Source organism: Strix aluco, chromosome 3, assembly GCF_031877795.1.
Source record: "Strix aluco isolate bStrAlu1 chromosome 3, bStrAlu1.hap1, whole genome shotgun sequence".
Classification (NCBI taxonomy): domain Eukaryota; kingdom Metazoa; phylum Chordata; class Aves; order Strigiformes; family Strigidae; genus Strix; species Strix aluco.
In genome coordinates, this window is record NC_133933.1 from 94,410,005 (window position 1) to 94,433,662 (window position 23,658).

The following is a 23,658-nucleotide window of genomic DNA, read 5'->3' on the forward strand; positions in this document are numbered from 1 at the left end:
ATTTTATTGCCTAGTGGCATATTGATGAAATGTGAGAAATTGGTTTGAGGATAACAGCACTTCTGATGTTTTTCCTATAGATTTCCAAATCTTTTAATTGATTACTATTTAGAAGGGTGTTTGATGCACTGGCAATCTGAGTCTACCAGTAGTAGTCACCTGTCACACCTTGATTCCTTAGAGCAGCAAGTCAGGCTGTATTCTTGAAACTAGAGCGCTTTTTTAAGCTTGTGACAGTAATTCACTTTTCCTTATAATCTGAGGCTTTAGAGAAGGTGAAAGGAAAAGAGTCCACGTAGGTAATGTTAAATTGCTTCTGTTACTGCAGAAATTTGTATGTTGGTTGTAAAATGCCCTGTATAGTGAACTGAAACTGTCTTTGACAAATGTAAGCTAAACAGTTGTGGTCAGTTTTGGTCTCTGAAATATTTCTGAATGTTACTCCTGGTCAGGGATGGCAGACTAATTGTAGTGAATAAAACCTTTTTTTTTTTGTTTTTTTTCTTTCCCTTGTTCATTTGCCTGCTGTTTGAAATTGTTTTGAAGGTACACACTGAATAACTTCTGATCTGTAGATTTCCATTCCAAGTATTTAATCCCATCTGAATGGGGTGGAAAAATAATTGTTGAAGGCTTTGTCATGAGATGTTTAAATGAATACTCTTGGATTAGAAATGGTTTTTTTTCTTCACAGTTTAGATTCCATTACTGGTGTTTGCTCTAAACTGATTGTTTTCAGCATGGTGTCAATATTTATGATAATTCTTGACATAGGAGGACTGGGATTTCTGTTTTCTTTTCCAAACAAAATCATCTTTCCTTGACATGCCTTTGCAGATAGAGACATTAACAAAATACAGTTATACATTCAGTGCCTGAAAAGCAATGAAGCTAAGCTCAACAGGCTTTTTTGAGGGGAGTGGGGGGCGAGGAGTGGGGTGTGCACATTTATAATGATGGCTAAGCTGGAAAGGTAGCAGGGTGAGGGTTTTTGTTTGTTTTATTGTTGACTGCCCGCTCCACTGGAGGATTTGTTAATATTTTTATTTAGTCAGCTTTCATGATGGCATTGTCCAGCTTCTTTTGCAATATTTTACTCATGGGTAGAACAACTTTAAACTACAGTTTGCATAGCAAGGAAGAACATCAAGGAGTGTATTACATGATTGAATACTACTTCACTTTGTTTGCAACTTAGGCTTGAAGGATTGAAGCATGAAATTTTTTGGGACTGGATAGCAGTTCACATTAAATTAGGCAACATATCAGTGATGTATATAGCTCACTTTCTGTTTTAGATGGGTTTATGTGTGATTTTTATACTGCAGTCTGAACTTTGTGTACTGTAACCTTTTTAAATATAACTGCACACATTTAATAGGCTAGATGAGTGCTTCTGTCAGGCCATCTTTATTTTTGAGAAAGTGGATGCCAGAGAAAGATGATTATATGCTAAAGCTAAGTATGCATAGATAAGCAGAAATGCTGTATGCCCCAGACTGTGAATATATTTTCATGAAGAAGAATTTGTATCTTTGCCTCTTTTTATTTCTTCTTCCTCCCTTACCCCTTCCAACCTTGACCTTCACTACTTCCTGACTATTTCAGGAGCTTTAGACCTTAGCTCTCCAGGAGTGCTAACAGCCTGAATTCACGTCTCTTGTACAAGTTGCTTTTCTTTGCTCTGTTGCCATCCTTCCTTTCACATTTGTCAGCAACACAGCTAATTGTGGAGAGGAGCCTTCCTGTTGATTCTGCGGAAGAGACTTAGTAGGGAGATGGGTGGGCATTCAGGCCAGGGAAGACAAAGTGGGGCATAATACTTTTTTGCAGTGGCTAAGGGAAACTGTGGTGCTCCTTTCCTCTTTCTGGGTGTGACTGACAAAGCTTCTGTTAGCCAAGGTGTACTCAACAGCTGTGGGGATTTTTTGGTGGGTGGCTTATTTGTTTTTGTTTTTGTTTTTGTTTTTGTTTTTTTTTTCCCCCCAGCAGTCTTTTAGTTCAGTTCTTGCTTTTCAATCACTAAGTAATGATATAATTAGACAGTAAACTGTCAGGGCCCTAAGGACCCTAAAACTGGGAAAGCAAACTTTTTTTTTCTTCAGATGACTTTTTTGGATCCAGTTCTCTGTGTAGCCTCAAAGATTTATGTCAAAGAAAGGGAGGAGGTGCCTTTGGAGCCTGGGGTGGGGAAGGGAGTCATGGGTTTCTAAACTGACTGAATGCCTGAGTATAAGCTCAGATGGCATGGGGAAGGTCAGTTAACCTTGCTACATTGCTTCTGTGCTTTCAAGCACTAGTTTGGTATGCATTTAAATTGTTACCATTTCTGAGGAAAAGAATTTTGTTTACTAATCTGTTTGGTTTGTTCTCTTTCAGGTCTCCCTTGCAATTATGGAGTTTTAGAAGAATAAGGTAGTGTGGAGGGGGAATCCCCCTCTGCACACTTGAGGTAGTTAATTTTTGGAATTTTCTATGGACAAGAATATTTCTTATGTAAGATGGTGAAATAAGACTTCTGAAAATATATATTTATAAATATTTATTTGGATCAAGTGCCAAACATAGCAGTACAAAGATTTTTAATGGCAGCTCAATAAAACTGGATTTACATCCTTGGAATTACAAATTTTTTAAGGCACTGTGTTGTGTACTGATTTGGAGTGCCTTGATACACTTAAGGGTTGTTCCCCTTAAGGAGAGGAGCAGCTTTAGACGTGAAGATGAGTTCTTTCATGCCAGACTGCACTTCAAAGTGTCGATCTCTACAGCATGCTTTGGATGTTATTTCTGTAGTAACCAGAGGAAGCGAAGGCCAGATCAAGGCCTTTCTCTCTTCTTACTGCTACAATGCTGCAACTATAAAGGATGCCTTTGGTAGAAACGTTATACATCTTGCTTCGTCTTGTGGCAAAAAAGGTGTGCTAGACTGGTTGGCTGAGACCAAAGGAGTAGATCTCTTGGCAAAAGACAAGGAGTCTGGATGGACAGCTTTGCACAGAAGTATATTTTATGGATACATTGATTGTGTTTTGTCATTACTGAAGGTGAGTGATTTGCAACTGTAGTTTTCCTCGGTATCTACAATTTTTAGAGTTGTATTATTTATGTAAAAGTGTTTTTTAAAACTTGACTAGAAGTGTCTTGATGGTTGTCTTAATACTGTGTTTAGATCAGAGTACGTTGATTTACTTGAAAGTTCTCTCTGTGTTCATAAAAGATGTCTGCCTTTGCCCATACAGGAATCAGCACTGAGTAAGGATCCCTGATTAATTGTGGACTCCTTGAAGACTGTTTTGTGTGGATGATATCAGGGTCAGGATCTTAAAAGTGGAGAGTGATCAGACTGAAGATACTCTAAAAATAGACTCTTCATTAATTATACCAATTAGTGTTTTTAGAGAACATAAAATAGTGAAAGCTTAAATGGAGTTATAATTAAAAACAAATCTTACGTTTGAGAGATAAGCACTTCAAGATACAGAGCATTTTATTAAGCGCATCCCCATTTCATTCATGTTTTAACCAGGGCTTTTGCTTAGTCTCCCTCATTCCTTTCTTGCAATTGCTGTTTCTTCCCTACCACTTAGAAAGTTGTATATATTTTTGACTGCTCTTCCTTCTGTTCTTCCTGTCCCAAGTACAGCAAAGGGAAGAGCTACATATGGTTGAGATGTTCAGGGTCCCTTTAACCATGTCAGAAAATAAAATATTCATGATTCAGAATTACTTAAAAGCAAACATTTTGAGGCAGAGAATTTTCCAATTTGAGTCCAGCTTTTTAAAATTGCAGTGACTGGCAATTTGTAAATATAAAACTCTCTGCTTTCAACAAGATTTTAAGCAAAATGGTTGTGGATCCAGTATTTTTTACTTCTTGAAGGTCTGGTAACTGTTAAATACTTATTTCATGTGCTACATAGTGAGGAGGTTTTCATTAAAATTGACAAAAGTAGGTGTTTGTATGAGAATTGTACATGATTCTGTTTTCTAGAAAACTGTAAACTCTGTATGTGATGTACGGAAAATTAGTCCTCTAGTGCATGTGTGTGTATGTCTGTATCTGATATTTGCTTATGGGAGACCTGTACAGGTTTCCCCAGACATATTTTACTTTTCTGTCAGTTGCATAAATGAGATTTTTCTGATAGCTGGCTCTGCTGATATTCTTCTAAGAAGCAGAATGAAACAGCTCATGCAGAATGAAACAGCTCACACAGAATGCTCTGTCTTCCAGTTCCTTAACCGAGGTCTTTCTGCTGTACTGCATTATAAAAAGGATACATTCTTAAGGTATTAGAGCAACAACAGGAAGGGATTATAGAATAGAGTTACGAAATAGCTGAGCTAGAAAGAGATCTTGAAGATTGTCTAGTCTAACCCCATGCTCAAGCAAGGTCAGCTAGAGCAGGTTGCCCAGGACTGTCCAGTTGGGTTTTGAATGGAGACTCAAAACATCTCTGTTCCAATGTTTTAATACCAGTGTAGTAAAAATGGGGTTTAGGTTTAAACAGAATTTCTTATATTTCAGTTTGTGCCCATTGCCGCTTGTTTTGCCACTGGATATCACTGCAATTCCAACCCCTCACCTTCAATCAGGTCTCTATGATACATATCGATAAGATCTGCCCCTGACTCCCCGCCCCTTCTCTGGCTAAGCATCCCAGCTCTCTCAGCCTCTCCTTGTATGTCAGATACCTCAATCATTATTTTTATGGTCTTTTGCTGGACTTGCTCTTGTATGTCCATGTCTGTCTTGTATTGGGGAGTCCAGATCCTACGAACGCAGCACTCCAGCTGTGGCTTGCCAGTGCTGAGTAATGCCTGCTGGCAATGCTCCCACACGCAGCCCTGGATGTTTTTGCCATTCTTAGCTGCGAGGACACGTTGCTGGCTTGTGGTCAACTGGTTGTCCACTAGGAGCCCCAGGTCCTGTTCTGCCAAGCTGCTTTCCAGCCAGTCAGCCTCCATCTGTGTTGATACATTGGCTTGTTCCTCCTTAGGGCCAGGATTTGCATTTCCCTTTGTTGAACTTCATGAGGTTCCTCTCAGCCCTTTGCTCCAGCCTGCCAAGGTCTCTCTCTGAATGGCAGCACAACCCTCTGACTTATCGGCCACTCTTTCTGGTTTTGTATGATCATCAGCCTTGCTGAGGGTGCACTCTGTCCTGTCATCCAGGTCATTAATGAAGACGTTAAACAGTACTGGCCCCAGAATCAACCCCTGGGATACTCAACTAGTGTAGATGACAGACTTCTGTTGTGGGCTGAAGGCAGTCATGACTTATTCTCTGACTGCATCTCACTATAAGTTTTTCCACTCGGCAATTGGAGTTTGTTTTTACAAATTCAGACCACATGAGTATCGCTGCAGCCTCTGTTTTGCTTGTAAATGACTTACACAGCTGCCAAAGAGAAGAATATCCAGCTGCGTGTTACATCATAAAGATAGGTTGGTCTTTCTGTCATTTAGTGAGTTAATACCAGCACTGCTGCTAGTAAGTTACCTTTATAATTTGGAAATGTATGTTCTTTTGGCTAGTGTTTTTCCAAATCAGGTTACAGGTTCAAATCCCTACTGCAGATGTGGCTAGCTGTCCTTCTGTCATGCTTGAAACAGTTGTGCTCCCTTGGTTTTTGTATTTCATGTGTTTACCTCTTAAGTGTGAGATTCTGTAAGGTTTTCCTTTATATTAGCCATGAGCTGTGGTACATAGGTACAGCTGTATTATCCATTAGGTTCTGCTCAGGGACATCTGTAGTTCTTCCTGTCAGGGATGTGATTGATGACACTTGGCTTCCTTAAAACCAATGCTGATATAGCAGCACTTTTTCGTATTGAGAAAACAGTATTTATGGAGAATATTTACCTCTCTCTGAGTTCTAAAGGAATGACTTGTTTATGCTTTGTGCTTCTGAAGCTTCCCTGCTGCTCTCTTGTCTGACTGTTCGTGTCCTCTTGCCTTTTCTCAGAAACTGTGAACCACCATTCCCTGCTTATTTTCAAAGCCATAGTAGGTTTTTTCATTTTCTTACTTCTCTAGCTTGTCAAAACTGATTCTGTAAAAATGCCGATATAAGAAGATGTGTCCTTTGAAGCTCGTAAATGCATTTTTTGTAAATACTTACGCTTACTAGATGGCAGTACTTTATCTTCAAGTGTCTTTCCTTTGTCTTTCACTGATTACATCTTCTCACTCAGTCAGTGCTCATACAACAAAATCCCAGTTAATAGATCAATATGATGTATATGTGGCTGAACAGAATTGCACTGTTTTTTTCAGATTTGCTTACAGTTTACTTCAGTCTGAAGATTTTCTTCCTTCTCTTTCAGCATGGCGTTAGTCTGTACGTTCAGGATAAAGAAGGCTTATCAGCCCTGGATCTTGTGATGAAAGATAGGCCAATCCATGTGGTGTTCAAGAAGACTGGTAGGAAATCAAATAGCTTAAGTTTGTATTTTATAAGGAGATGTGTTCCAACAATGTATTAATGTATGTACCAGTGTAGACAAGATTTTCTGTTTCTAATTAGGACTGTGTAAGCTATGAGATACCTGGAGATATGGGGTCATTAATATTGCAAAACGGCAGGTGCACAATCTTGGCAGTAGGCACAGGATGCACATGTGCAGCAAGAATGAAGGAATGACAAGTGACTTGGAGGTTAGAAAAAGAAAAAAGCAAGTGATATAATAGGTAACCCAAAGAGGTTTTGGAGACTTCATCCTTGGAGATACTCAAAACCTCAGAGAACAGGGTCCTGGGCAACCTGCTCTAGCTGACCCTGCTTGAGCAGAGGCGTTGGACCAGGTGATCTCCAGATGTGCCTAACCTCAATTATTCTGTGATTTTTTATTTTTTTTTTTTTCTTTTTTCAAGTTACCAGAGAGATTTCAATGTCTTTGAATTTGATAGAGTAGTTTACATCGTTTCTGTGTCTTTTGTGAAAAGAGGGGGAATGTGTTCTTGAATCTTCAAAATATTTTTTTAGACGAGGTAGCTTTATATAAGCTAGTTACAGTCACTCTAAATACAGTTTCTCCAAATAGGAAAAGAGTATGTAAGAATAACTCTGAGCACACAAGTTTTTCTTTGACAGGGGAATAGTTTTTCCAGTAGTTTTTATTTATTTTTATACTTTTATAAAAGTGTAAACTATAGGTAGAAAAGTGTAAAACTATAACTACATGGTTTTATACTTTTCTACCTGCTGCCTTTCCCCTTTTCTCCACATCCTTAAGTTCAGTTTTGTACGGTGAAATTTGTTCTTTTCAGCTTGTTTCCCGTCAGTTTAAGTAGTTTTGGTTACACAAATCCTGAGTTTTAGGTATTTTTAATTGTACTTTGTAAAATATGTTAGAATTCTTTTTAATAGTGATGCAATGTGGTCAAATACACATTGATTTCAGTTTTTTACTCATCAGAAAATGGTGTTCAGGTATCGCTGTAACTGAGATGTTATTAAAAATATATAAAGTGTTAGTTTTTGGCCACACCTCTGATTTGAAAGTGTTTATGATTTCCATACTTGACAGCATAACATTTTTTTGGGAAAGGCTTTTTACTAAATTGAAGCAAAGCATGTATAACCTAAGGTGGTAGTAGTAGTTGTCCTCTGAAAACAAGTAATTCTGCTGCTGAGGAATGTTTGCATTTTCTGCAACTGGAAAATATATATAACTAATGTTGATCATCTGTACATTATTTTTTAAAATATTTTGTCGTAGCACCTTATGTCTCATAAGAATAAATATTTTTAAAGTTTAGTTTTAGGTAAAAAAGAGCTTTCCTCTTCAAATTTTAAATAGAAACAACAGGAGTTGCTTTTCAAAGTCAGTATGCACAAGATTGGTAAATTTACAAGCTGCAGAGAGAATTTTTTTTCATTACAGATCCCACAGAAGTCTACACCTGGGGAAACAACATAAATTTTACTTTGGGTCATGGTGGTCAACAGGGTAAACATCATCCTGAATTGGTGGACCTTTTTCCTCGGAATGGTGTATATATCAAACAGGTATTTTTAATATATTACATAGGCAAGCACCTTTCTTGGTGAATGTGAAGAGGTGTGTGAGGGGAGACAAGTATCGAAGATGTTACCAAATTTTGAAAATTTGCATGGAAAAAAAAAAGTTGGGTCTGTGGGTTTTTTGTCGTGTTTGTTTCTGATGTTTTGTCCATTCCCCCTGCCCCCCCACCCCACCCCCCCCCCCCCCCCTTCCCCCCCAGTCTCTTTTTTTTCCTAGTTATTTCTCAGCAAACAGTTTCCATTGCTCTAGAAAGCACATTAGAGCAGCTAAGGAGCACTAGAGTAGGCTTGCTGTATTACATTCTTGCTGCTTCCCTCCCGCAATGAAATCGTGGTTCTCTATTTTGATGAGGAGAATGTTGTGGTTTTTTTTTTTAAATACGATCTACCTTGGATATATGGCTCATATATCATTAGATAAGTTCAGAACCATGATACTTTTGTAGCTGTTTGGAGTTTCTGATTTGCTGTGCAACTCCCATAGTGAACTGAAGTGGGACAGTGAATCTGTTTGATACATAATGAATTAAAATTCTTACTGTGTTGAAAGCAGCATGTGCTGTTAAGCACGTTTCCTGTGGCAGTAGTTTTGTCCCTAATAACTTCTTGGGGCTACTTCAGTTGAAGAATGTTTGAAAGTTTAAAGTACAACTTGAACAAGCATTCAGGGCAGACAGTCTGTTCTGCAGTCTTAACATGTTTCCTTCAGCTCTTCTGAGGCAGTATTGCTGCCCTTAAAACTCAGTCTTTTGAGTTTCTCTTAGCCTGTAGGGCCATGGTTGGACTTATTTTAATAAACACAAATTGTAGGCCTCTTCAGGTAGGTTAAGGCAGTACATAATAAATTTAAGCGCATGTTTTGTGTTCCTTGTGACTTGACAGCCCTGTCCTTTAATGCTAGTATCTTACTTATATTTTCACAAACAGATCTTTATTAAAGCTGTAGTTCTTAACAGAGTAGTTTCGACAGGTGTTTCCAGATTATCCAAGAAAATGGATTTGTCCTATACTGCCTCGTCCCCACCCCTTTTTTTGCCCTTTTTCTTTCAGGTGGTACTCTGCAAATTCCACTCTGTGTTCCTTTCCCACAAAGGTCAAGTTTATACATGTGGACATGGACAAGGGGGACGCTTGGGTCATGGTGATGAACAAACATGCCTGGTATGCTATCTTATGCTATCTTGTGTAGTCTAGCATGATGTGTCTTTTATTTCAAACAGCAAGTCTAAAAAGTGAATTAGAGTTTCTGTGAGTGTACTTTCAAAAGAAGTTTGCTGTTGATTTCAAACAAACCCCCTTGCTCCCCACCAAATAACAGAAGAAAACCTCTCCAGTACTACTAGTGAGGTGATAAAGAATAGAAGAATGTGCATTTAAATATATTTTAATTTAAGATAGCTAGATGTTGTGGTCAAACTTCTGTGTCATGGCTGAGTTGTTTCAAAGGCTAGCTGATGCCAGATAAGTGGAAGCAAATGGTTTTTGGCTGGGCTGGCTTCTTAAATATCATTGTGACACTATCTGGTGAGTGTCAAGGCTGGCACAAAGGAAACAGCAGCACTGTGGAGAGTAGTGGCATGAAAAGTGGTGGTAGGGTTGCTTCTTACTAGGCTTGCACAGCTACTAAGTGAAAACTCACCTATCATTTTAATTTGAATAGTACGTTGTTGCAGTATGCAAAAAAAAAAATAATTGAGGAGTCTAAGATACGATGACAGTACAATTCCTAGACTTCAGTATCTTCTCCTGTGCACACCACCCAGTAGCGTGTATTTACTTCGCAGCACAATTAATTTCTTAAAATTTCTAATATCAGGTATCAGTAGAACTTGATACTGTGTTGCTGGATGTTATAGTGAAGACTGGAACTCAATTCTTGATGCTTTTTTTAAAAAAAAAAATGCAATTCTATAAAATTAGAATCTTTTGCAAATTGCTGTTTTGAAATTGGGATATTACCCAGTTGAAGAAACGAGAACACACATTAGAGTGCATGAAGAGTCAAAGATACAGAACTGCTTCCTTATTCTGTGGAATTTTCTTAGGATTATCCTGTGTTTTGGAGGGAGAAATCTTTATCACTCATGGTAATTTAAAAAGAAAAACAAAAGAGGTAACAGTTAATATTTGTTCAGTTGCCCTGTAGATATAGTTTCCAACCTAATTTCAGAGCAGCTAGTTTAAAAATCATCTCTCCTGAGGATGCATTTCAAATGAAAGTAGCTCATCTTACTGCATTGAATGTGGTAATTTTGTTAATGAGTGTATTGCATTTTCACCTGAATGTCAAATGTTTGGTCATGACTTTCTGTTGGTGTAACTTTAGTTTCATAGTCAACCACTGATTAATATCAAACTAGTGTATTTTCATATCAATATTTTTTTACCTTGTTCAGGTTCCAAGACTCGTGGAAGGCTTAGCTGGCCATCAGTGCTCCCAGATAGCTGCAGCTAAGGATCATACTGTTGTTTTAACAGAAGATGGATATGTTTACACTTTTGGTTTAAATACTTTCCATCAGTTGGGTATTCTTCCTCCTCCTCCTAACTGCAGTGTTCCTCGACAGGTAAAAATAACATCTGTCAAAGCTTAATTGTTTGTTTGTTTTTAACAGAAAATAAAATGTGAAGATTGTGGAAATACCTTTTAAGCTTTTTCAGGACAATAAAGTTGGTTGTGAGTTCAGATAAGTCTTGATTCTGTGTTATCATACATTTCCATCTTAAATACTGAACTGTGTTCTGATAAATGTCTTAGTTTGTAACCTGAACTGTACTAAAGTTTGTGGTGCTAAGTATGATACAAGGTACAATTGCCAAAACTCTTTTCTTCCCCAAATTGTTCTGTAGCTGAAATGACGTAAATGTAATAGGTATGTATTACTTGAGATTCATGCTCTTTACTCCTTTTGAATCACTGGATGATGGATCTCAGGGTTTGACGGTTGTGTCTTTTGCTGGAAGCACTGTTGATTCTGGATTCCTAATGCTTTGGGAGGAATAGCAACAGGGAAGAGAGGGTATGGGCATCAGCAACTTGACTATATTTCTATGCTCAATCTCTAACTTTTTATAATTTTTTTTTAAGTAAATAAGAATTACCTCTTATTGAAAAGAATCTTCATCTGGAGTAGAACAGCATTGCACTACCAGTGTTATAAAAGTAGGAAAGAATAATTGGCCAAAGTGCAACAGGGTAGTGTTTTGGGGTACAATGGGGTGCTCTTCAATAGTGTAATGATAGCTGTGTATCCACAGTATTTGCTTTGATTTTGATCATCTTGATGTGGAAAATCAAGTTAAATTTGAAGTGTGAAATTAGTAGTATAGTGTTCTGCAGCATGTTCAGAGCATTAGAACTTAAAAGCTGAAAATTTTTAGCTGATGCTTTTGCAGCACCTGTGTTGTCTTTGGCTGTCTTACACATGTCCTGTGCAGTCTTGTTCAACATCTTACATATGAAGACAGCCTAAGAAGATTTGATTCTAGTTCTGATTAGATAATGCGAAAAGTTTACTTCTTTTTGTCACTAGTGCAATAGTGCCCCACTTGACAACCTTCTGAAATAATCCTGATTTACTAGACTGTATGTGGATTGATACCGATGCTTCATTTGTAATGACTTAAGGGGTTAAATGTTGTCAGAAGTTTGAACATGTGAAATTCATTTGTTGCTGCTTAATATTAAGATGTACTTTGGATTTATGCCTAGGTTCAGGCAAAAAACCTGAAAGGTAGAATGGTGATTGGAGTGGCTGCAGGCAGATTCCATACAGTGCTATGGACTAAGGAAGCAGTGTATACCATGGGGCTGAATGGAGGCCAACTAGGTAAGGTAGAAGTGTTCTGAAAGTAAAACCCAGTCATTAAAAGGTGTTATTCGTACTAATACTGTCATCTGCTTCTTAAAACAGGAGCCTGGTTAAAGCTTTCTCTTCACACGCTCTCTCTCTCTTTTTTTTTTTTTAAGCCAGTCTGATGACATCATCCCTTCACACTTCTTTTGAAGAATATTTTTTTGTTACTGCCAGTCACTTTCACATTTTGAGATGATGGGAGCTAGTCAGACAGCTCTGTTATTTGCACTGTTTATAGCTTTCCATGTATCTTGTGTGGTCCTGCTACTGAAGATTTTCAGGAAACAGAATGTTGCTGTTTGTGTTGCAAATTACCCCAAGGCATGCTTGTCTCCTTCCAGCAGTATGACTGGTACCGCCTGTAATAAATGATAAACTAGTATTCAGTTTTCCTGACTATATCCTCATTTCACCACACACTGTAAACATGCTACTGATAACTTTTTCCATCATGACTCTTAAAACTGAAATGTTGCCCAATCTAGAATGTTTTTCAACACTGTTACCAGAATCTTCAGTATTATTCTGAAGTCAAGAAAGAACTATTAAAAATATATTATCAACTAGTGAACTTCTTGATTTGTTGTATGAATGGGATATTTTAATTGCTTTTGTCTTTTTTAATAAACAGGTATTGCAATATTGGTTTGGATTTGCATTTCTGCAATTCTGTATCTGTGTGCAAAGAAACCTGTTAGCTAGCTCTGGTACTTATAGTTAATCTACATCAGTTCTGGCTTCAAGTTCAGACACTTTTTTGTGTTCCTATTTAAGATTGCAAAGGTGTGTGAAAAAACTTGTCATTGTCAGAGAAGTATCTTACTAATGAATATTTTTGTTTGGTTTGTTTGTTTGGGTTTTTTTTATATGCACCCATCATACAAGTTTTTTGTGGTTGCTTATGTTGTTCAGATTATTCTGCACTGTATGTGGCCCAGTGCAGGTACCATATGGAGACAGTAATTGGATCATGAGCAGTATAGTTGTGTCAGCTGTCGTAATAAACCTTGCCTCTTTAAGATGTTCAGGCATAGCACTACACTATCGTATGACAGGGTTGCTTCCAGCTTTAGAGGTAGCTCTGCTACTTGTTCCTGGATATTTGTACGCTGATCCACTCTGTGGTGCAGACATAAGTGCACACAGAACAGGGTTATGTTGTGTATGAGATTCTTTGTGTTAGAATTCTTGATTCTTGATGCAGCAGAGCAGCAATGGCCTGATTTTTTTTTTTTAATATATTTTCAGAGACCTTATATTACAGCTTCAACCTTGTCTGTTGTTTCACGTAAATGCTTGCCTTCATGCTTACATGCCTTTACAGTATTTTTTATGACAAGGTTGTTTGGTATCTTTCAATGGCTGAAATAATCTGTAGTTTATGCCAGTGTGATAATATTTCTAGTGTCTTGAATTGTAATGTGATCAAATAAATGTTCTTTCTTTGGAATCAAAGGCAGTACCACTGCAGAGTCTTAACTACATTAAATAGTTTTCTCTGTAGAATATGCCTTCATTTTTTTGTGTATGAAATCCTGGATGTTTTCTGGTGTTTGTGGTGAGCTAACAAGTATGTGTGGTACATCTCTTATCTGTCTAATTATTTTGAAGATGAATTATCTAACTACCTAAACAATCTTTTAGAATTTAAATGTTCTTCAAAGTAGTGTAGCAAAGTGTCCTTTAAATGCACGTGTGGAATGGCAAATAATGTTTTTGGGATGTGTTGTATTTTCTAGGTTATCTGCTGGATCCTAATGGAGAAAAATGTGTAACTGCACCTCGCCAAGTTTCTGCTCTACACCATAAAGATATCTCTGTGTCCTTGGTCTCTGCAAGTGATGGCGCTACAGTATGCGTTACTGAAAGAGGAGATATTTATTTACTTGCAGACTATCAGTGCAAAAAGATGGCTTCAAAGTATGTGCTATTTTTCTAATTTGTCATGAAGAACAATAGGTGAAGATTTCACTGTAGTCTTATACTTGCAAGCTATTTTCAAGATTTTTGTGCCTTAGGTAGAGATAATACAGTGCTCCCCTGAGTTTTCTTCATTTGCAATTCTTTCATATGAACTGAGGCTATCTTGTTTGTTTATTTGTTTTTGTTATTAGATGAGGCTAAGGTGCCACTCACTGTTTACCAAAGGTACTTAAAAAAAATATACTAGGAGGAAATATTTTGTGCCACAGGTGTAAAAATATTGAAATTGGTATTTTTTTTTGTTCTTCTGTTATCCTGAATTTGTATAAATGCATCTTGATAGAGGTGTTGAAGATCTGTTTGAAGATGCTGTTCTATTTCGTTATGTTGTTATGATTTTGAATTAGTAAGTTGGGGTCTGAATTTCATGATTAATGTGTGGATATGTTATGTTATAAAGGGTAATTTAAGTTTCAGTGGGGACCTTGTGACATTATCTGGTCCGTGTGCTAAAACCTGGATGTAAAAACCTGTTGAAGAAACTGGGCCCATCACTCATAAATTTAGGAAATGATTTGATCCCGTTCTCTCTTAGTTTGCAATAACAGTTTAGAAGAGATAATTAGCATTTTTGCCCAGTTAACTCCCAGTTAGCTAAATTCTAACAGTATTTATTGACATATTGTAGCTTAGTCATTATTTTATACTTCATTTTCTACATGGTTGTAAGTTAAGGTGCTGCCACTTGCAGAAACCTAATACTATGTACTGTGCTCTTATACTAAGAAACCGAAAACAGATAACATGCATGGTTTTGATCAGGTAGAGAAACAAAACCCACCAAAAACCTGAAGAAATGTCCTACTGGTATAGCATAGGTCTTTTAATAGAAACAGATAAATGAAGTTTATACAACTAAAATTTTCGTAGTGCTGATGATCAAAGCTAAATCATATACTGGTTTTTACTTTATGGAATTTTGTGAAGAACCTGTAGATATGATGTGACTTACTTAAAAGCAAAGCAAAAATTACAATCTACCAATAGTATTTTATTAGCAGTTATGTTGGTAATACCAGTGGGGAGAAACTAAACTTAAGTAAAGTAAAAAAGTAAACTTTTCAGTGTTGCTACCACAACTATGTTTTTTTAACTCCTTCTCTAAATGAAACAGGTAACTGTCATAGAAGCAACATAAGTACCCAATAAAGAAATACTAATTTAACCTTTTGTGTTCTTCCAGACAGCTAAACCTTAAAAAAGTTCTTGTTAATGGGGGATATTTGGAATATAAGGTAGATACCCAGCATCTTAAAGAAAATGGGGGTCAGAAGATTTGCATTCTAGCGCTGGACGAAGCTGGAAGAGTAAGTTGTGTTCCTAGAAATCATGACTATATAGCAAGCTGCATACTGATTAATCAAACTTTAAACATGACAGGACAGAATCATGCATAGAAAATACCCAATTAATTTCTGTAAAGCTGCTAGTAATTTTTTTTTTTAAAGGGCTATGGAAAGACTACCAAAGTAATATATGGGAGTTTAGTTTTAAATCTGAGAACGTCTAATGGCTTTCAGTGAAGGTGTAAATGCCTTTGTTTTTATGCACATAAGTGGATATATAGTGTACATGGTCTGGTTTTTTTTGTTTTTTTTTTTTTCCGTCTGTCCTCTCATCCCACGTATCCAGTCACCTTTACACTCTCCAGAAATAGTCTCAGAAATAGTCTCTGTACTTGAAGTTTTAGAGCCTTTGCTCAAAAGCAGCTGTTCTGTAGAGGAGATGTCCCTTTTATTGTTGAAAAGTTGCAGCTAAACCTGGTGAATGGTTTAGTATTTATAGTTAAGTGTAGACACACTGTTGTCCTAGAACTGGAATACTGTGGTGGATTTATTGTTTTCTTCCCTCCTTCTTTCATAGAGTAACAGTTTATAGGACCGTTCAAAACCCCAGCCTTTTCTGGATCTGCTTACTGTGAGATCTGAACCTTCAGTGCCATCTAGTGGTGTTTACAAAAAGGTCTTGTTACAGAAATGCTGCCTTAAAGAATGTTAAAAACTGAGCTTGTATATCAAAATAGGGAGCAGTGTGGGTATTTCATTTTCTTTCCTTGCCTTTGACTGAATAATATTTTGGAATGATCTTATCTGTTTGTTAGGTCATTAGTTGTCTCAGAGTTTATAAACTCCCAGTTCAGTATTTGTTCACGTGAGGTTTAGCCTCTGACATCTGTAGTGTTGATAGTGCCCTTTCAACATCTTTGGGACATTGCTTTAGCAGTAGGAAACTGCTTTGTCTTCCTGCATCGGTGCAACTATGTCAGCCTACAATTCATATCTTCCCATGCTGAATACTGACTGGCAAATGCTGCGATCTGTAGTGCTTTTAGGTATTATAAATTACTGAGTAGGGAGGGGGGTGGGATCTTAATACTTTTGCTTCCAGAATCGGTGCTTCCTGGTCTGGCTTGATTGTACTCTCTTTAAGAGAGTACTGTTTAGCCTAGAAAAGAGAAGGCTCAAGGGGGATCTTACCAGTGTATATACATGAAGGGAAGATATAAAGATGGAGCCAGGCTCTTTTCAGTGGTGCCCAGGGATAGAACCAGAGGCAGTGGGCACAAACTGAAATGGGAGGCTCTGAGTATCAGGAACTGTAAGCGTGATTGAGCATTGGCACAGGTTGCCCATGGAAGTTGTGGAGTCTCCATCCTTGGAGATACTTAAAAGCTGTCTGGACACAGTCCTGGGCAATTGGCTCTGGGTGGCCCTGCTTGAGCGGGGGGCTGGACTAGATAACCTCCACAGGTCCCTTCCAGCCTCAACCATTCTGTGATTCTGTAGTGCTCAAGCGAGGGGAAAGGTAATAGGTTACTCATACTATTTTGCCCCCTCATGTAGGTGTTAATAGACCTGTGCAGGCCCTTCAATGGGGGAAGATGAAAGCCTGACTTTAATGCCACTAATGCCGCATCTGGGCTTTACCTTGTGTGGGATTGTTGCTTCCTGCTCTCTTCTTTCAGACACCTACAGTATACGTTGTTGGGGTCCTGCTGTGCATTGAGTTCTTCCTGTTTCTGTTGAATGTTTTGAATTTTGTGTTTGGTCATGATCTCCATTCCAAAACCTTGGCTGGTACAGAGAAAGTTGAGATTTTTGACAAACAATTAACAGGAAATGGATTAAACTTTTTGGTGTGCTAAACCAGTTTTTTTTGGTGTCCAAACCAATTGGACATATTTGTAAATTAAGAACTAGATTAAACTTGTTTCTTGACTTGACAACACCTTTGGCTGTTGTTGTTGAAGTGTCAGTAAAAACTGTTCTATAGATGACTGATGTGAAGATGTTTGAATATTCAGAGAAGCTTTTCAAATGCCCTTCATAGGCAAATGGATCTTGATATCATGATAGATTTTCCCCGTTTTACTTGGGGGTTCTTTGTAAGAGATGCTCATAACACTTCAAGATACAGTTTTGAAGAATGTCTTTGTTCTTTTATATGCAACTTCGAGGTGGCATGTTCTTGCTTGTGTTTGAAAAAAGCAATGTGTAATATGTAACTGCTTTTAAATGATACAAAGATATTTCCCCTTTCTCTGAAAAAATGATATTATAGGTGTTTTGCTGGAAGTCATCTAACAACTCCATGAAGCAGTGTCGTTGGGTGTATGGCCGGCAAGTCTTCATGTCCGATGTTGCTTTAAATGGGAACGAAATAATGTTTGTCACACAGGATGGTGAAGCCTTTACAGGGAAGTGGCTGGAAGAAGGGAGAAAAATCTCAGAAAAGAAAGGTTAGCTGTGATTTCTTAATGTTTTTAAGCACTTCAAATCAATATAAAAGTTTAATTGAACCTTTACAGTGTCTAACAATATTATGTGGTGAGTTGTGGCTGACGGTTGGTAGCATTGACCACTACTGTTCTCTTTCCTCAGTAATATTAAGATTTACTTACTTTGCAGCCTTCAGTTAACCTTCAGGGGGAGATTTCCAGGAAGAAAAGTACTTCTGAAGTAGCACAAGGGTCCAGTGTAATGATCTTGTCACACATATTGGATGACCAGTCCTAAGAGACTGGCATTGAACAAGAGAAGGAGCATGTACTTGCTTGCACTGCTAAGTCTGTGTACCCTTATCATGTTTCCCAGACTCTTATCTGGGAAGAGATAATTTCAGGGTGCAGAGAAATTTCCACCTTATTAACTTGGCTCATATTGCTGAGAGTAGGTCCTCATAGATTGTTTTTCTGCGAGGAAGATACCTGTCTACTACAGGACAAAGTTTTAATTGAAACTGTCAACTCTGTTTATGTAGGGATCTTAAAACTATGGATAAAAATGGATTTATATCCAACCTGGGATGTATTTGAACTTATAGCTTTATGTTGCAGTTCTACCTCCTTTGATACTGAGATTCCATATTTAGTTTTATCAGTCCATTTTTTCATTCTTTCACAGCAGAGATCTTTCCTCTGTTGCTCAGAGTTGCATACTAGTTTTACTCTGTTGCTACTTTCTTTTATTCTACATGTCACATAGTTTCCTCATTACAGAGGCACCAAAGACATCTCCTTTTCATTCTGTCCTGGTATGTGTCTGTAAGCACTCTCTTATGCTCGTTGCTGTTCTTTTTGTCATTTTAGTATCTTCAAGGAAACTTCAGAATGCAGACCTGTTGGCTAGTTGAATGTCTAGTTCAGTTCACTGATTTGTAATGAATGAGAGCTGCTGCTTTTTTGAAAGGTTTTAATGAATGTGGCGAATGGCGTGCATGTTTTCAGTTATCCAGTTCTTAGAAAATAATCCAGCATTCAGAGAATATCACATTTTTTCAACAGTATTTTGTTAGTTTGGGTACAATTTAAACAGATATAATATGAAGTCTGAAGGCAATTGTATTATATCTGCTATAACTGATGAAAAGAAAGCGTTGTGTTGTACACTGATGCACAGCTCGTTTCGTTCCACAAGAAGTTGCATTGAATGTTAGATGGAGTGTTTTTCCTTTATATGAAGAAGTGGTAAAACACTTCCACAAGAAGTTCTGGATAAAAACTCTCCTATATTTAATGTAAAGTCTTATACTTAAAACATCTTCCTGCATTTCAGTTAAGCAAGCTGAAATCTTCAGTATAATTTAGCCTTATTCAGTGACTTCATCAATTGACTTACAGAAGTCATACATCTTGCCTTTTTGTTACAACAGTTGCATTTTAATTAGCAAGACCTTTCTGTAGTTTTTTTAATCTCTTTTTTTTTTTAGCAGAGTTTGTATCGAACCTTCAGAATTCTTCATGTGATGTGTCTTGTGAACATGATACAAACAGTGTGTATGAAAGAATTCGACTTCAGAAGCTTACTTTTGTCCACCGAGCTGTTAGTATTGCCACTGATCCTAATGGTTGCAATTTTGCTGTTTTACAGTCAGATCCTAAAACAAGGTATATTTAAAATATCAACAGCTGTAATTTTTCTCTTTTTTTTTTGTGTGTGATTGCAATGAAATCATTCTGCTTTTCAAAACCATTTTTTGGCTCATACAGAAGTCATGGTAAATATCGTTATCCATGCTGCTAGAGAATAGCGCTTATTAGTAAACAACTGTATTAAAGTTACACAAAGACCTTAGCTTATATATTTGCATAATTAGTATAGATAGTGATGATGTTTTATCTAAAGTGTTGAAGGCAAGCATTTGTGATGTATTTCTTGGCACAGTCTGAGCTCTAAATACTGTAGAAATTCACCCCTTCATTAATCACCAATAATCAGCTTTTAAATAAAAGTGAAAAGTGGATCTTTATTTGTTTGGAAAAAATGTTTCAAGTAAAATGAGTAAATAGAATACTGAACCATGTTCCTTGTGCTTTCATAATAGTTCCGAATATATCTGATAAATAAGTAAATATTAGCTTTTTTTCATATTGCCTTGAATTGTAATATGAAATACAGCAAACATTTCCATTTTTTTTTGTTTTAAAAAGTAAGATGCAGATAAAGTAGTTCTGATAATACAAATTTACTGACTACATTATAAAGACAAAATACTATATTTGATATTCTGAAGCTAGACATATCTTACATATGTGGTTTAATTGCCTAAATACCGTATTATTCATTCTTGCTATAAAAAATAGGTCAAAAATTACTGAGGAGTCCAGCAATGTAAGAAATAACCCAAACAAACCCAGTGGAAACAACCTCACCCTCTTCATTAAACATGCTATGTAAAACTTTATGGAACTTGTAAATAGTGGGGTTTTTGATGAATTTCATTTTGTTCTAGTCTCTATGAAATTCCAAGTGTGTCATTATCAAGTTTTGGAGAGGATTTTGGCAAACTGCTAGATGAAACAGATGAAATGGACAGCATCCATGATGTGACTTTTCAGATTGGCACTAGAACTTACCCCGTGCACAAATATATCTTGGCAGTACGCTCTGACTTCTTCAAGAAGCTCTTTGTTTCCAGTGACAACCAGCTAGACACTCCAGACATCTACCGTAAAGATGAAGATGCTGTTGGATGTGATATTTATGTAATAGAGAAAGTTCATCCGGATCTGTTTGCATACCTTCTGCAGTTCATGTACACTGATACTTGTGATCTTTTGACTCACGGTTATAAGCCAAAAATCCTGCATAAAGGAAAATCAGAAGAATATCAAGATACTTTAATTTCTAACCTGAGCAAAATGAGTTTTGATGAAAATGTTAATGGAAAGTCTGCATTTGAGATTTATAGAAATAATCAAGTGCAAGTTATAAATGAAAAACAGAAGAGCAAATCTAAAAAAGGCAAAGTTGCTGGTGAAGAAGCTAACCTTATAAAAATGTTGCAAAGTGCTGCAAAGAAGTTTGGACTCAGCAATTTAAGTGGAAGGTAGGTGAAAGGAAGTGCATTTATATCCTGGCAAGCTCTTCATGGAGTGTTTTTATGTAAGCTGGTCTAACTTTAGTTGTTATTGAAGTAGAAGGCTAGTTGGGGTTGGTACGTTTGCCTTTTTGTTTGTTATATTGTTCGTAATTATAAACATTTACAGCACCCACCGTGTCATCTCTTTAAATCTACATCAGTTTGTTCTGATGCTCTTCGCTAAGAGAAGACATGTATCACCTTTTCAAATAATGTCAGAAGCAGACTTTCAAAGTATGATTATGTACTTAAAGCATAAATTTTCAGTAGGCTTCTATATGATGGAAATGTGCTGTTGACCCTTATTGTGTCCTAGAACTTCTTGGACATTTGTATTTAAATCATTTGTCCTGTGTATCTTTTAAGGCATGATCTCTCTGAGACTTGACATCTAATGCAAATCATCTGACTTACCAAAATGACTGTTATAAAACATCAGTACTTGCTTTGTTACAGAGAGCTGGTCTAATTGAGTTTTGGATTGATGACTACAGACCACAGCATAGAAATTCTTCTAGTTTTTCCATAGACAATGAACATATTTAGCATACAACGCAAAGCGAAGCTAAATTCTTGTTTAACTGATGCATTTTCAATGTTACATGGTGAAACTAATGGAATTGAGACCAAATGTCTCTGTAGCGCTGTATTACTCAGTTGTTTGTTTTTTTTCCTTGCATTTCCCTTTTCCTTTCAAAGGAGGGAATGAGCTTTTGCAGGGCAGTTTTCTTCACTGTATTTTTTGCAAACACTATAATTAATCAGCAAAGATGTGAAGCTGCTGCTAAAACTGAATTCCCAAGTAAAATTTCCATGTTAGGGCACTTTCTCTTTGAAAGTGTATTGCTTTGTAATCCACCAGCAGCACTCCTGTGTCTTTACTATCCCATTCAAAAGCCTCCTTGATGAATTAGGGTGCTAAAGAAGCCTGTGCTGAAGTATGCAGCTCTTCCAAACCACTATCTTTGCTCAGATAACTGACCAGTAGCAGTATATATAACTCCTAGATTTTTGACCCAGTGGTGTTGGACTTTGGCCTTAACTATAGCAGTATAGCTTTCATCTAAGATAATAAATAAGATAACTAAGATGTGGAAATAATGTCAGTTACATTTTACATCTGCAGCAAAGACTTTCAAGTAACAACTGGCCCTTTCTAGTTTTCTGTGATGAATGATTTTGATCCTTTTTCATATTCACAATATGAGCCCACTGAAGTGCATTACTTCGTGAAACTGTTCTTAATGGTTTGAACTCTATGCTAATTGTGTTACTTACTTCTAACGTTAATGATTTGCAGGTTGGATGGAGTCAGGTTAGAAAATGGAAAAATTAATGTTGTCAACAAGAAGAATGGGAACAAACCAAAGTTAAATCAGAAGAAATGGTAAACTTTTTATATCAAGCTTTCCCTACCCCTGCTGTCTTCCTTTTATGTCATCTCTTTATCTGTTGAGTGTAGGCTAAGGTTGATCAGTTGTATTTTAACTTCTGGTGTACACTTGTCTCTTTCACAGTAACTCATGTTTGGAAGTTCTCTGTAGATGCGCATAGACTAATCTATGAGTTAGTAATCTGGGATAGATTATGTATGGTATATTTTTGCTTCTTTTTGCTGTACATTAATGTGTTCTGCAGATTAACTGTGTCATAGAATAATAATGCCAGGAGAAATGTGGGTAATCCAGTCTAAAGCAGTTTGACTTTTGCAAATACACTTGCTGTGACAGTAAGACTACATGGATTGGAAATAAGCAAAAATATAATATTTTTTGTAATTAAGAAAATCTCTGGAATATCTTTCAATAGAAAAATTCCTTATGCTTTTATCAAAGTGATGTTTGTTTTTTTAATTCCATTGGGTCATTGGGTTATTTATACCCAAAGGCTTGAATAGTCTACTTACATAGTAAAAGCTACATCGCATAAAAGTAGCTTTTTCACAGAATTTGGATTAGTTTATTCTTAAAATGCATTGCCAAAGCTTATAGAAGCTACTAATAGAAAAGAAATTACTAATGACATAGACCATTTAAGATTGACTAAAATTAGCCATAATTAATTTATTTGGTCATAGCAGTTTTGAAACAGTAATTGACTGTGTTTTGAAGGAAATACTTCAGATGGAATTTTGAGAGTTCAAATTTGGATAAAAAAATTTCTCTCTTGAAACTATCATGCCTGTACTTCTGGGTTCATATTATATGATATTATTAAAGTTCATGTGTGTTTTATTTTGAAGGATAAATCCTAACTTGCCAAAGTAAGCATTTATTTGTAGAGTTTACAACTTGTAGCTCTTCGGAATAGTCACAGTTCTGATCCTATTAAATATCTTCTAGTTCGTACCTCTGCGATGTGACCCTGAAATCTTTAGATGGAAAGGAATTCCCGTGTCATAAATGTGTACTTTGTGCAAGACTTGGTATGTGTGTGTATTTTTATATATATATATATATATAAAATATAAGTAGTGTTGTCTTTTTTTTAACTGACATTTTATTGCATTTTGAACTGAAATGCCTTTCTTTACAGATTATTTTCACAGCATGTTAAGCAGCTCATGGATTGAGGTAAGCTTGCCAATAAACATGTGTGGTGGTGTGTTTTGTTGCATCAAATAAGTGACAGCTTTTCAGTTTTTCCTAGAATAACATATCCTAAATACTGGGGAAGAGGAAAGGCTGGAGTCTTGGATCCTGTTTGCAAGAAACAAACAAAAAACCCCACGTTTTTGGCTACTCTGTATTTGTACTATTGAGATTGTGTATTAAATGAGAGTAATAAATGTAATAATGTATATCAAAGGAAACTAAAGTATTACTTTTGTTTTAGAGGTTTATCTTGAGTTAGTTCATGGATTTATAAAAGCTGCTGGACTGTTCCTGTGGGATGCTGCTTTGGATGAATTTTCATTTTCTTTC

At 36.7% G+C, this 23,658-nt stretch overlaps 1 protein-coding gene across 13 annotated transcripts in view; it reads left to right on the top strand.

Annotated features, from left to right (window-relative positions):
* The window catches only part of IBTK (inhibitor of Bruton tyrosine kinase), a 60,136-nt gene that overhangs the window by 6,021 nt on the left and 30,457 nt on the right, over positions 1–23,658 (top strand). For 11 of the 13 annotated variants that reach the window (XR_012622629.1, XR_012622628.1, XR_012622630.1 and 8 more), the window contains exons 2-15: positions 2,380–3,047; positions 6,334–6,430; positions 7,894–8,018; positions 9,084–9,194; positions 10,430–10,600; positions 11,746–11,863; positions 13,630–13,810; positions 15,057–15,180; positions 17,435–17,612; positions 19,082–19,259; positions 20,105–20,701; positions 22,035–22,121; positions 23,077–23,159; positions 23,270–23,307. Coding sequence is in view for 10 of the 13 variants with exons in the window: in XM_074819694.1 (XP_074675795.1) it covers positions 2,724–3,047; positions 6,334–6,430; positions 7,894–8,018; positions 9,084–9,194; positions 10,430–10,600; positions 11,746–11,863; positions 13,630–13,810; positions 15,057–15,180; positions 17,435–17,612; positions 19,082–19,259; positions 20,105–20,701; positions 22,035–22,121; positions 23,077–23,159; positions 23,270–23,307 (2,412 nt within the window). In the remaining 3 variants the exon portion in view is untranslated. Of the gene's footprint in view, positions 1–2,379; positions 3,048–6,333; positions 6,431–7,893; positions 8,019–8,233; positions 9,195–10,429; positions 10,601–11,745; positions 11,864–13,629; positions 13,811–15,056; positions 15,181–17,434; positions 17,613–19,081; positions 19,260–20,104; positions 20,702–22,034; positions 22,122–23,076; positions 23,160–23,269; positions 23,308–23,658 lie in introns of those variants that run through there. The other 2 variants (XM_074819689.1, XM_074819698.1) reach the window with 2 other exon arrangements.